Source organism: Pyrgilauda ruficollis, unplaced genomic scaffold (genome assembly GCF_017590135.1).
Source record: "Pyrgilauda ruficollis isolate IOZ18807 unplaced genomic scaffold, ASM1759013v1 scaffold146, whole genome shotgun sequence".
Lineage (NCBI taxonomy): Eukaryota > Metazoa > Chordata > Aves > Passeriformes > Passeridae > Pyrgilauda > Pyrgilauda ruficollis.
In genome coordinates, this window is record NW_024513210.1 from 536,177 (window position 1) to 549,778 (window position 13,602).

The following is a 13,602-nucleotide window of genomic DNA, read 5'->3' on the forward strand; positions in this document are numbered from 1 at the left end:
TAGGAAATACCTTGATTTGTTGCTAATTATTCCTGGAAATACAAGCCTCTGTGGCTTAAACTGGTTTTGCTGCTAAAGCGTAGGGCCAAGTCCTAATGATAAATTTCTAATTGTTGAACAGCAGTTATCAAAAATCTCCTACAGGCATGATAGTTGTACATGTTTCTGAAAGCAAAAAGTGATTTCTGTGGCACATCTATAAAAAAATCTAGTCAATGGTGCATCTGTTGTTAAGTGTGAGCAGTCTTGAAAGTACCACTGTGCCCTTGTTGTTACTACATAAACTATGAAATGTTTGAGAGTGTAAATCTGTTTAGGACACTAAACATGCCCTGTCCAGGCAGCTGAACAGATGTTCCGCGCTGTCTCCAGAAGTGGGTCTGGTTGCCGGCAGAAGGTGGTGGCAATGCTGGTATTTGTGAGTGAGGTCATGCATGTAAACTTCAACTATAAACTTCGTTATGTATGTCCTTATAGAGGAAAAAAAAGAAAAAAAAAAAAAAAAAAAGAAAATAATGCTTAAAATAAACAGTTACAGTCCTGACTTTGTAAACCGCACCCGCTGTCTCTGCGTGTGTAAATCCTTTCCGGTGTCGGCGTCGCTGTGAGGGGCAGCGGGCGGGCCCCGCCCCGCGCTCCCGCCATGCCCGGCGCGGCCGCCATGCGCTCCGTCAGCTACGTGCAGTGTGTGGCGCTGGACTTCGCGGGCAGCCTCTTCCCGCACGCCATCTGCCTGGGGGACGCCGACAACGACACGGTCCGAGCCCGGAGACCGGCGTGGGGCGGGCGGGGCCGGCTGGGGAGCCCCCGGGCCGCCTCGGAGACGGGGCTGGGGGGAGCACCGAGCGGCTGGTGCGGGTGCAGGGAGGGGATGGCGGGGATTCCAGCCTGGGGCTTGGCGGGCGCCTGGTCAGAACCCCCAGGAGTTCCCCTGCAAAGGGAATGTTTGCTGGGCTGCAGCGGGTCAGGGCTTGGGAGCTTAACTTCTGCTTAATAGGCAGTCCCCTGTCACAGATGGGTGGGGGGGTGGTGGTGCTCTGCTGGGCACAGCAGGTCACAAACAGGGTGGAGCCGCGTCTCGGGGTCTCTCGAGCCGTGTGGTGGATGGATGTGCATTGGGAGTGTTGCTGTCAGCCCCTGAAATGGCTGGTTTGGATTTGGCTGTAACTAGGAAGAGGTTAGCTTAGCCAGCCATATGTCAGCTGTTTCTCCTCAACAGTCAAGGTGTTTTACAGCCTTATCCTGGAAAATGTCATGGCTGGCAATCCAGTCGATGGTTAAAGAGATTTCCCCATAAAAAGTTGTTCTGTAAAGTAAGGTGTGCAGGGGGTTATGAAATGCACACCATTTAAATACACAGAAGCATGATGCAGGAGATGGATAATGGGAGTAGGCTCATCACTATGGGTGGTTGGTGATTTTTAGAAATCTCCTTTAAAGAAATAATCACCATTCTGAAATCCCTTTACCCCTTCAGCAGTGAGATTGAACATCCTGTGTAAATCTGTTGTAAGTGTTCTTGCACTCTCTTCCTGGTGGTTGTATTTTTGTCATTGCCATCATCTTCCTTAGGTGATTCAAGTCAGTCTAGATTGAAGGATGGAAGATGGAGTAATGATGATTGTTTTAACATCCAACCATGGTGTTAAAACAGTCAGTGACACAGCTCTGAAACAATGAGTGGAGAAGCAGTGGGTAATGGGATGTTGCTGTAAGGAGCCGTTCCCCATCTCTTTTATCTGCAAGAATAAAATTAGGGCTTTTATATTTTCCCAAACCTTCCATTTTGATTCAAGATTGTCTCTTTAACTCATTTAGTTTTGCTGCTTCTTCCTACAGAGTGATTTTCAGAGATGAATTCTGAAATTTTTGCTGTTAATGTAATTGTGGATTTCTCCCTACTAACCCAATTTTCTTGTACAGCTGAATGAACTCGTGGTGGGAGACACCAATGGAAAGCTCTATGTTTACAAGAACGATGATAGCAAGCCCTGGGCTGTGCGATCTTGCCAAGGAATGGTCAGTTCTTGACAAATCTTCTAAATGGTTGGGCCTTCTGGTGTATGTGCAGCCAGCTATCCTTGTCCTTTGACTAGGAATATGTAGGCTGGAGAGGAATGGCAGCCAGAACTGATTCTGATGTCTTTCATGTAATTATTCAAGACCCCACTTTTGCCTACAGCCTGGCCAGTTGTGTTTCTGTCCTTTGACTGCTGTCCTTGTCCTTCAAAAGGTTGTTAGGAGTTCAGGAGATTCTTTATGGGAGAGGAGGGGGTAGGGCAGAGGTGTGTCCCAGGGTGCTGGGTTGGGTGCCTTTTCTCATGGATGACCTTGTTTTCTTTTGCAGCTCACGTGTGTCCGTGTGGGAGATGTGTGCAATAAAGGAAAGGTGAGAGGAGCCGAACTCTGCCCAGCTCTGTCTGTAGGGCATGTGGGAGGTGTTCAGGAGATTAGGGTCATGCCATGTGCTGAGTGTGACAGAGGAGGACAGATTGCAAGTGTTGTCTCTCCAGGGTTTGCCTTTGCTGTTTTTAAACTGTTCCTCTGTTTATATATAACTGGTATTTTTCTGTGAGCCTTACACGGGTTTTAGAGAGCAAGAAAATCCATCCTATATTCAGAGAGCAGTTTTGATTTCCCTGTGCCCTTGTGAGAGCACCACAAGGCTTTGGTGGTTTGAGGGTTGCTCCTTTTGCTCACTGGCTTTTGCCTTTCTTGGGCTGATGTCTGCTGTGGGCTGTGGTCCTTCTGCCACTTGGCTTTGTGCAGTTAAGGTCATCTAAACAAGACTGAGACATGGAATAGTCTGGACTCCCAAGCAAATTCCACTGGGTCTACTATGACTCCTTTTGTTGGATTGCTGTTTCTGGGGGTTCAGCCAGCACCAATGAGCCCAAAGGTCCCAGTTCAGGCACCCTGCCCGAAATACTGTAGCTGTGTTTCCTCTAGTGGGGAGCAGAGCTGATGTGGGCATTGAGAAAGCCACATGTTGTTTGAGGATTGCACACATATCCACTTGATACTGTAGTGTGACAAAGATGAACAAGAAGTTTGGTTCTTGCCAGTAGCAGAGAAGTTCGTGTGCTGACCAAAAACCTCCTGTTCTGTAGCAGTCACTGATCATTTTTGATCTACCCTTGTGTCTTCCTTTGCCCTGCTGTGGGGCAGCTTCTGCAGTTTCTAAAAGAGGAGGAAGAATTACAAGGTTTTTCTTTTCCCTCACAGAATTTCGTGGTGGCGGTGAGTGCAGAAGGCTGGTTTCATCTGTTTGACCTGACTTCTCTGAATTCAAAGCACCCAGATGCTTCAGGCCACCATGAGTTGGCAGGGGCAGAAGAGCAGAAGCCAGTGTTCAAGCAGCACATTCCTGCCAACACCAAGGTCATGCTCATCAATGACATTGGTGAGCCACAGAGCTGGTGTGGCAATGCAGGGTGAAGGGGTTTGTGTGTGAGCTAGTGGGAGAGAAGGTTGGGGGGGCATGCAGCAGGAAATTACTGTCTTGCTGGAACTGACACTCCAACAAACCACAGCAAAGTCATGGAAGGGAGAAACAAGAACTTCAGAATTTTTCTGAAGTGCAAGCTTTCATTACATGGTTATGGTCCCCAGGGATGCTAACTATAGAAACCAGCAGAGTGGTTTCTGCATTTTTGGGCTCTTAGGGCTTGAGAGAGTCCAGCTGTCTTTTGCTCTTCTCTGCAGATGGAGATGGGAAGTGTGAGTTGGTTGTGGGCTACACTGACAGGGTGGTCCGTGCCTTCCGCTGGGAGGACTCATCAGAGAATCCAGACCATGTCTCCGGGCAGTTGATCCTGTTGAAGAAATGGCTTCTAGAAGGTCAGGTAAGGAAAAAGGATGTTCAGAGCAGTACTTGTCATACAGTCTTCAAGAGGTGGCTTTTTCAAGAGAAGAAGCACAGAATCTCAGTCCTATGAACAGAACAATTGTCATGTTGATGGTTTGAGAGGAGATTTGCCCTTAGATTTTTTTGTACAGCTGGTAGTTGGTCTGAGAAGCAGTTTCTTTTGCCTGATGGGAGAGCATTAGTGGGAAGTACCAGTGTTGTTTTAAAGTGGCTTTTGGTAAGGAACCAATCTTTTACTGAACTTGGGTGTTTTGCTTCCAGCTGAATTTGCTCAGCTGCTGCTCAGCTCTATCAGAAGATTTGCCACATTCAAATGTAGTTGCAGGGAGCACTGTAAACCTTTTGGAGTTCTTGACTCTATCCGTGTTTTTCCTCTGCTGCTGTAGGTGGACAGCCTGTCTGTGAACCCAGGCCCTGATGGCTCACCAGAGCTGATGGTGTCACAGCCAGGCTGTGGCTATGCCATCCTGCTGTGCACCTGGGACACGGAGCAGCGGGACGCGGCCGCGGGAAGGGACGGACCTGCCCCGAGCAGGTGAGGCTGTTCCTGCAGGGGTACATGAGCACATGCCACTGCAGATGCCTGTTACAGGGGTGTCACCACATCACTGTGTGAAGCAGGGGGTGCTGTGTGTGCTGCTGGCACCTCATCAGTTGAGCCTGCCTACACCCAAGCTTCCATGGACACTCTTCATGTCTCTGTCATGAAGATGAATACTGCTGCTTTCCTTGTATGCCACTCTCTTCTTGAACTGGGCAAGGAGGAGAGTGGCAAAACCACCTCCCTGAGGGCTCCTCACTACTGCGAGCTAAGGTAGGGAAGTGAATGACCTAGATTTCCATAGAAAGGTCATCAGATTGCAGGGTAACAGCTGAGAGACTGGGCCAAACCAAATACACCTGAAGTCCAGGATAAAACTGGGTTCATTCTCTTGTTTTCTGCAAATGAGGCAATTAGAAGTTTTCCTAATGAGACCCCTGGCAGCCAGTGCTGTAAATCACAGCCACAGCAACCAGGATGAGCAGTGAGGTGCTTGTTACTGTCTTCATGCTGGAAGGATCCTGGTGGGGAATTTGGGTGCTTCTGTGGTGTTCAAGGTGTGGACTTCAAGGCAGACACAAAAAACCGCAGCAGGAGGGAACCTAGGCAAGTCTCCTTGGTGTCTTAGAGAACTCAGGGGAATGGTACCCTGTTAGCCAGGCCCAGGTGTAGTCTCTCACCAGCCTGTTCAGTCTGGGCAGATACTTTGTGAAAGAAAAGCAGCCAGGCTTTTGTAACAGTAATGACAAAAACTGTCCTTTTTTTCCTTCATTGGAATACAGGCCTTACTCCTGGAATTCCTCTGAGACAGTCCCAGGCGTGGTTCCCTAACTTTTCCCTGTTGTCTTTCTCTTTTTCCCAGTGAGGTCCCTGTTCGAGATGTGATTCTACACCAAACGTCTGGGCGGATTCACAACAAGAATGTCTCCACTCATCTGATTGGTAGCATTGCCCGAGGTGAGACATCAGCACCTTGGGGTCTCCAGCCCAGCAGTTGCCCCTGCTGGTTTTTCAGCAGTGAATGAAATCAGATTTCCTGTGGTAGAAAAAAACCTGTGAGAGGCTGCTGCAAGAACACAGGGATCTCAGCCTCTCTTAGCCAGCTCCCAAAGAAAGACAGTTGGATATTTGCATGTGAGCTTTTTATAGCCTTTGTCCTTCCCTAGGTAGCCCTTATCCTTCACTCAGCACAAGAGTTTTTCTGCAGCCTCTGCTGACCTGCATTTAGTCATTTTGAATGGCTGCCATGCCATGCTCCTACAGATGTCCTTGATCCTTGCTTCTGCATGGCTGCAGCTTATGACTCCTTCTTATTTCCTAGATGCATCTTTTCCTTCCCACAGCCTCATCTTTGTTCTTGCTTTTCAGCATTTGAATCTCAGTTCCTGGTGGCTCTGTGCTGCTCCTCCTGCTGTGCAGTCCCATCCTCTCCATAGCTGCTTCCGTGTTTCACCTGTATCATTGTCCTCTGTCTTTTTCCACTGTGTTGTGTTCAGGTCTTGTATTTAAAATCTGCACAGCTGCCAGCTTCTCTCAGCCCTGACACACTGTTCTTGTGTCCAGACTTTTCTTGCACGCTGCCACTGCTTCCCTCCTGTAACTCCTTGTGCTCTGACCTGTGCCTGGTGCACCTGCTGAACCCTCCTTTGGTACCTGTGCAGAATAAGCTTTCACTCCCCCTTGGAGTGTGTGGGCATAGTAGAAGGCAGAAGACTCCCAGCAGAGATCACTTTCTCTTGTATTGCTCTGCCCAAGTATTGCCTCCTGCAGTGCTGTCTGAGAATGATTCAGCCTGTCCAGTGTAATTAGAGGTTGTGGACAAGAGCAATGCACTGAGCCCCACCCTCTTCCCATTCCTCAGAGGACCTTTCCTGCTCGGTTCCTAAGCTTGTCATGTTCTCAGCATCTCTAATGCTGCTGTAAGCAACATGGTCAACAGAGCATGAAATCAATTACTTCACTGCATATGAAGCCTTGCATCTATTGAAAGATGTCTGTGAAAAAATGAAGGCACACAGCATAAGGGATGAAGAGCAGGCTGTAAAAAAGCCCACTGGTGCTGGACCATCAATAAAGGACCAGCTGAAGAGTGCCATGCTGACCAGTTTCCAAGGGGGACACAGCAGATCTCTTGGATCAGAGCCTGTCTGGGTGCTTATCACTAGGGGCAGTTAAGCACCCAACCAGCTGGCTTTGCTTTAGACTGATCTGCAGAAATGGGGTTTGCAGCCTGGGGGTGTGCAGGGGGCTGTAGCTTGGAGCTGTCTGTGGGCACTGGAGAATATGCTCGTGTTGTTGTTTACCTCTGGGAAAACTGCCTGCTTGCTTTCAGCTCTGCTGGCTTGCCCCTGCCTGCCAGGTTTCCTGGGTTCCTCCTCAGGGAGCCAGTGCCTCTCCCGTGTTGTCACTGAAAGGGTTAAATGCAGCTTTAGCTGAATACAGCTCCAGTCCTCTGTCTGAGAGTGTCATATTTTTAAAACTTGACCTTGCATGTCTTTTCTTTTTTTAGTAGCTAGGTGGAGAGTTTACTGAAGGGCTGAAACAGCCTGGTGGTCAGGGAACTCTCCTCTTCAGATTTAGTGACATTTGTCACTGCTGTCCTGCACACAGCTGGGCAAGGAAAGGAGGCAGCATGGATCAGCTTGGTTTGGATCTTTTTTTTTGTTTTCAGGAGAGGGAGGGGACGATGTTTACAAAATGGCATCAATGCCAGTAATTTTCTTTTGCACTTTCAGGGTCCAGTGAGAATAGTGGCTCAGGTCTCTTTGCCCTCTGTACTCTGGATGGTAAGTCCTGCCAGTGTCCTGGAAGAAGACCTGTGGGGCAGCCAAGGCCTGTCACTAATTCAAAGCAGGGATCCAGGGGCTCAGTGGTCCAGGGGCTGCTTTTGGTTTTTTAAAATAAGGGGAAGCTGGGCTTCAGAAACCCTTCAGGGGTCAGGCAAGAGAATTTGATTCCAAGGTTCCTTCTGCTGACATATTTTATATGAAGGCACAGAGGGCACTGTGAGGATAGATGCTTGTTTGTGTTCCACTCTGTCATGGCCAGTGCCCCCTGCCCAGTACTGCCACAGTGTATCTGGATAATGGAAGCCTGGTGGGTGGGCTCAAGTGTCCAGTACGGATTTGGCAGCCAAGTCCATGTCTGTGCTATTAGCAGCTAATTCTCAGCAACCTTGAGTGTTGAAGGAGTAGGGCCTAGCATTAGCAAACATCTTGCTCTCTCCTAATGTTTTCAAAACAGTTGTTTTTTTCTTTCTTCAGGAACACTGAAACTGATGGAGGGAGCAGACAAGTTACTCTGGTCTGTTCAGGTTGATCACCAGCTCTTTGCTCTGGAAAAGCTGGATGTTACAGTGAGTATCTGAGTAAGGCTGGGAGAGATGAAGACAAAAACTCAGCATGGCTTTGTGTAAATGAACTTAGGAAGGGCAGAAGGAGTATGACTCAGTTGGAAAAGGCTGGGATTATCTCAGGATGACAGAGTGTTCTGTCTGTAGCAGTACGTTCTGCACTCAGGTCAGTCTGCCCAGCTGCAGGAGGTTGAGCTGTGTCTGCCTGTTAGACCCAGCATCCATTTATCCATTTGTAAACTTTTGCCCCCCAGCTGTTCTTCGATCTTACTGCAAAGCTGAATGGTTTTGCTTGCTGCTAATACCCTGATTGTCTAAATGCCCTTACAGTACGTAAGGATTGCCATATAGAAGAGAGATGAGCTCCAAGTGCAAAATACCTGGATGAGATGGCCAAAAGTGGCATCTAGACATTAGTGTGTGTCTCTGAACCGGCAAGAAAGATTCTTGTCTGTCCCTGGGAGTAGGTGACACCTGTGTAATACGCAGTCCTCTGGCTCCTGCAGGGCAATGGGCACGAGGAGGTGGTTGCCTGTGCGTGGGATGGTCAGACGTACATCATCGACCACAATCGGACTGTGGCCAGATTCCAAGCAGATGAGAATGTCAGTGCCTTCTGTGCAGGTGGGAAGCCTGACTGCAAAGCCAGCCCTCACAGCATTTCCCCCTCAGAGCTACTACTCCCATCTAGGAGACCCAGAATCCTTTGTCTGGCTGCAGTGGGGATAATATCCTTGTGTGCATATTGCAGAAGGCCCAGCTAGTCTTTCCTCTGGTGGCATCTGGGAAAAGTAAGGGTGAGAGAAAATTATGCTGAGGCTTATCTATGGTGCCTTGGGGTTTTTTCCTTGTCGTTTTTGGAGGTGCTACAGTGGTCTCCTGTCCTCCACACTGCTTTTTTTAATTTGCAGACTTCTTAGCTGTTCTTCAGTGGAGATAAGGAGCCCATGGAAGCAGCCTGTTTTGGCCCTGCTCAGTCCCTTCTCTCAGACCTGCAAGAAGCAGTTTGCAAATCCCCAAGCTTCATGCAGTTCAGAGACAGCTTCTTGGATTGTCTCAAAGGGACTTTGTACACCCAGGCCCATATCTCCGTGTTTGCTGTTTTCTGGTAACAGCTTTGGTACCTCATCATGAAATGTTAATTATTTGCTTTCTCTTTCCTTTTGGAAGTAGTCAGATCTCTACCCTTCTCCTTTCTGCAGGCCTCTATGCATGCAAAGAAGGGAGCAACAGTCCCTGCCTTGTTTATGTCAGCTTCAGCCAGAAGATCTACATCTACTGGGATGTGCAGCTGGAGAGAATGGAGTCCACCAACCTATTGAAAATCCTGGATGGTGACCCAGAGTTTGAAAGTCTCCTGCAGCAGCTGGATATAGGTGAGTGCAGAAAGAACGGAGGACATACAGAAAGCAAGAGGATGAGGTGGCAGATGATATGCTGGAAACCAGAGTATTTCTTGAGGAAGAACCTTTCACACTGCCTGGTGAGAATGCCTAACAACTGGTTTTCTCTCTTTTCCTTAGACAAAAACGATGTTGATGCTGTCAGAAACCTGATTCACAGAACACTCTATTTTCCTGAGAAATACCATCTCAGCAGCCCCTCGCAGGATCCTGCTGGAACAGATTCTTCTGCCCACTGCAGTGGCATCCAGGATCCCTTATAACAAGAAGGCTGACATCTTTAATGCCAGCACAAGCTCGTTTGCAGCTGGAATTAGGCATCTGATGAAGATGACTGTTCTTTCTCTATCTTGTGAAAACTTCCAAACAGGAAAGGGTCTACAGGCTGTGAAGGGATGTTCTTGACTGTAGGCTTGCTTGTATGTGGTGGGTTGGTTTGCCTTTAGATGAGGCAGCTACAAGAACAGAAAGGGCCAAGGATCCTGCACACAGGCCTTCTGTTGCCAGTTTCCATATTCCTCACTAACTAAAGTGCTCCACTGGCCACTGTGAAGGAGCAATGAGGTCACAGATGGAGAGAACAGCTGAGCCAAGTCTCCATTTTGACCCATGCTTAGAAGTACTTCAGTGAATACTTCTGAGTTGTTAGCAGGATCACAGTGCAGGAAGTGGGGATGGAGGAACTGAGTTAGGGTGCAGGCATGGGCCTTCTCTCCCACTTAGGTGTATTTAAAGTAGAGCCATGCATTGTTTGTCTTTGCTTTGCTGCTGCTCTTCTGCCAAGCAGTTTCTCGCAGTTCTGAGTAGCTGGAGACATGCACAACTTGCTCTATTAAGGTGTGGAGAGAGAGCAGCTCCAGCAAACCCAGCTCTAGTCAAGAGGTCAAGAGTCCTTGCTTGTCTCCATCTTCTTGGGCAGGGTGATTCCAGAGAAGGCTGTGACTTAAAGCAGCTGTGAAGCAGTCAGTAAGACCAGTCTGACTTAACTGTGGATCTGTGGTGCTGTGAGAGCTTGGCCATCCCACAAAAAGCAGTGAAAATGCCACTCTTGCCTCTTGTTGTGGAGAGTGTCATGCTTTGAGTCCTGCACAACTGAAAGAGGTGGGCTGGAAGAGATGTCCCACTGGCTGCCATGAGGAGTCTGCTAAAAGGAAGCTCATTTGCAAAAGCCCTGGCATGAACCTTTCCACATGCTGTTGTTACTGTGCTTTTCCCTCTCTTAGCTTGTTTCTTGCCTAACTCAGCTTGCTAGGAAAGGGGCAGCAGGCCTACCTGCTGGCTTGCATCGATTATCCCCTTTCACTTGTGTGATGTTTTATTGGACATGTGTGATGGATGGAGCTGTCCCTTCGCCCTTACAGCAGCCTGAGTCACAGCAAATACAATTCAGTGATCTGGAGCAAGTGGCAGCATTTAAAGATCCTGCTGGCAGTTGAAAACCTGCTGTGCTTTACTCTGCAAAATATCCAAGGGCAACCCTAACTGGGAGAAAATGCTTTGTATAGAGAAAAGGAGTGTCTTGCCCTTGGGTGAAAGTGACTATTGCTGAAGCAGCCCTGTGTGGCAGAAGGGCAGGATCTTACATAATAAACCTTAGCTGTTCTTTGCAGTTTCCCTCTGTAGATTTATATAAGCTTTTCAGAGGACAGTGCTGTCCTCTGCATTTGGTAGCAGTGGAAGCTGGAGCATGGAGCAGTGAAATGGTGTGACCTTCTCTGTACCTGCTAGCTTGCTTCTCAGGCCTCTGTATCTTCTGACTCTCTAACTGCAATAGAAGTTTCTCCCCATTTTAATGGCCTTGCTGAGAAGCATTTTTAAATGTTCCCCTGTCCTACTAAGTGCTTGTGTAAAACTGGACCCTTTAGGCAGGACCTTTTGAGTAATAATAAAGCTTATTAGCAGTGGTGTTGAGAGCACCAAGGCTGGAGTCTGTGAGCTGTGGAGAGCTGATACCACAGGACCATCTACTTATGGGCTGAAGCGAGGAGTTTGTCTTGAAGCTTGTCAGACCTAGACTGTAACCTGAACAAATTGTCAGCTCTTGTGACACTGAGATGTGCAGCCACCCATCCCAACAGGAATCATCACCATTGCTTCTGGCAAATAGGGCCTGGCAGGGAAACAGGATGGCCTACACTCGTAACAGAACAACTAAGTGCTGTCTGTCCATGCCAAATATAAACCTTTATTAGCAACACCAAATATAAACCTTTATTAGCAACACAAGCGCAAGGGGTGTACAAATGGGTGCATATGGCTGGAACTGTTTTATGCAAAACAAACTTTGCTGTACAGGTTGAATGATTTCCAAGAAAGGAAGGTCAAACTGATCCACTGTTGGACTATTAATTATTGAGAAAGAATGGGAAACAGTTGCTGAGGAAGAGATGACATTTTTCTAAGAACCATCTTTAAAAGAAAATGGGGCAAAAGCCTTGCAAATATTGTGCACCCCAACCCTCTCTTGCTGGCCTGAGGATAAAATTGCTGTGCAAGCCCAGGCAATGCACACTATCAAAAGCAGAGGTGAGAAAATACAGACACTACAAAAAATCTGTTCCCCAAAACATTTCAGCTCTTAAAAACCATTGGAGAGGAAAAATACTAACATTTGAGGGCTTCCCCTGACAGTTTTGTATTGCGTGCAGCACATAATAACTTGCAGATACATTTTGCTCCTGTGCCCCTTGTGCACAAGAGAAAATGAAAAGTGTCTACAGAAGAATTAACTGAACATCTATACCATTCTTGGCCAAAAGATGGCTTTCCTTATTTTTTCCTGCCTTGAACTCCTAAGTGCCAAATACTTCCTGAAGTCTGTTATTCAGGCTACTTTCACTGGCAACAGTTTTTCTGTGAAGTGTCCATCTTCTCAGGAAAGGAGCCACTTAAGGCTCTGTCTCTGGAGTGATGGAGTTACATTATACTTTCTTTGTAACTAATTGTCTGTTTGTCCTTGCCAGCCGACACAAGCCACAGAGTTGGAATTCGAAGTGGTTCCCTCCCCCACAGCAGAAAATGTTTGCTGTGTCCTACTCTAGCAGATTGGCATAACCTGCTGGTGCTGGGAAACTTTTCAGCAGGGCAGCATTTGCAGGACACCTTTGTATGTCCCAGTGCCAGCACACAGCAAGTGAGGAGTCTGACAGTGTTCTCAGGCACTGGGGGTATTTGCAGATAAATGATTCATGGCTTTGGTTCTGATGCTCAATTTACTAGCAAAAAAATAAAGGGAAGGGGTTGCCTTATTTTCCTGAGACATAATAAACCTGCTCTCCATCCCTGCCCTTGTTTTTAATGATCTTTCTGCTATAATTTAGTTATTTCTATAACTCTTTAGGTGTATCCTGGCATGTGCCACTGGAGTCTCTTGAAAGGAGCATTGAATGCAAACATAGGTATGTGGCTAAATGGTCTTCAATGCCATTGCTCACCTGCTGGTAGTAAAAGAAGGAGCAAGCCTCTGGGAATATGGATGGCTGCAGCTCCTGTTCTGTGTAAAACCAAATGACCCCCAAGCTCCTGGAAGTGGTCCTGATTATGGCTTTGGCAGAGTGCATGTTCTCAGGAAGGACAGAAGTCCTTCTCCTCACTCCTGGGTATATTGCAGAAGTCCTTCTCCTCACTCCTGGCTATATTGCACACTGTTCCAGAGATTTGCCATGGCAGGTGTTTCCCTGCAGGCTTTTCCACAGCTGCTGTGCCCTCTATTAGAAAGCAGCCCTGATAGGAACTGACCACCAAGGTGGTTCAAAGAGATTATCCCTAAAATAATAACATTCCATTTTTTATATTGAAGGGACAGGCCTCATCACAAGGAAGCCAGTACTGGACACATGCAGGATGTGCCTATGTCCTGCTCTGAGCTAGCAGTTTGTACTGAACTTCTGCTTTCTGTATGAAAGTGTTAGCATTTTTTGATCTTCAGTGAAAAAGACCTTTAGATTATTCCTTTGTTCCCTTTATCTCCCAAAAGCAATAGAGAAGACTGGAATGGGGAGTAGGGAAGTATATCTGTATAATAGGTTTTTCCAAGAGAAACTACAATTAAGACAGTCTTCAGCCTTGCCAGCCCATTCAAAAATTACTTACTGTGCTTCCCAGTGTTGGAAGACTTAAAAATTACCATGTTTGTAGATGGGAGTTGAGTTGGCTTCTTTGAGATGTTGTAAGTCCTATTTTACAATCACATTTTAAAGCCAAGACTTCCTTCTTTCACAATGAAGGTTATGCTTCAGATGTAATGACACAAAAATGCTTTGGAGAAAGAAAAATGTTTGTGGGCTAGAATTCAGAATGCACATGTGAAATGCAGTAACAGCGTGTCATTTTATGCCAAGTAACTTGGGGAGTTGAAAACCCACCAGGAGCTGTGTTGATGAGGAAAGCAGGTACTGGCCCTGTAGGATTTGACTGTGATTTAGTGAATGGGTTGAAG

The 13,602-nt window shown here is 47.3% G+C and overlaps 1 protein-coding gene across 2 annotated transcripts; it reads left to right on the forward strand.

Annotated features, from left to right (window-relative positions):
- The first annotated feature begins 626 nt into the window (after positions 1-626).
- ITFG2 (integrin alpha FG-GAP repeat containing 2) lies at positions 627-12,445 on the forward strand. 2 transcript variants are annotated; one of them, XM_041460608.1, is made up of 12 exons: positions 627-757; positions 1,924-2,019; positions 2,348-2,389; positions 3,226-3,403; positions 3,706-3,845; positions 4,255-4,403; positions 5,272-5,366; positions 7,145-7,195; positions 7,673-7,764; positions 8,268-8,385; positions 8,964-9,137; positions 9,285-12,445. In XM_041460608.1, exons 1-12 carry the CDS (start codon positions 644-646, stop codon positions 9,425-9,427), a joined length of 1,392 nt encoding a protein of 463 aa, XP_041316542.1. In that variant the 5' UTR covers positions 627-643; the 3' UTR covers positions 9,428-12,445. The 2 variants fall into 2 exon arrangements, with proteins under 2 accessions (XP_041316542.1, XP_041316543.1); XM_041460609.1 differs by lacking the exon at positions 1,924-2,019 and having other exon boundaries at positions 637-757.
- The last annotated feature ends 1,157 nt before the right edge of the window (positions 12,446-13,602 follow it).

Excerpts from the sequence above, each read along its gene's own strand:
- ITFG2 (XM_041460608.1), top strand. The coding sequence starts at position 644 with ATGCCCGGCGCGGCCGCCATGCGCTCCGTCAGCTACGTGCAGTGTGTG. Across the intron at positions 2,390-3,225 it reads ATGTGTGCAATAAAGGAAAG|AATTTCGTGGTGGCGGTGAG; the intron begins GTGAGAGGAGCC and ends TTTCCCTCACAG. Across the intron at positions 9,138-9,284 it reads CCTGCAGCAGCTGGATATAG|ACAAAAACGATGTTGATGCT; the intron begins GTGAGTGCAGAA and ends TCTTTTCCTTAG.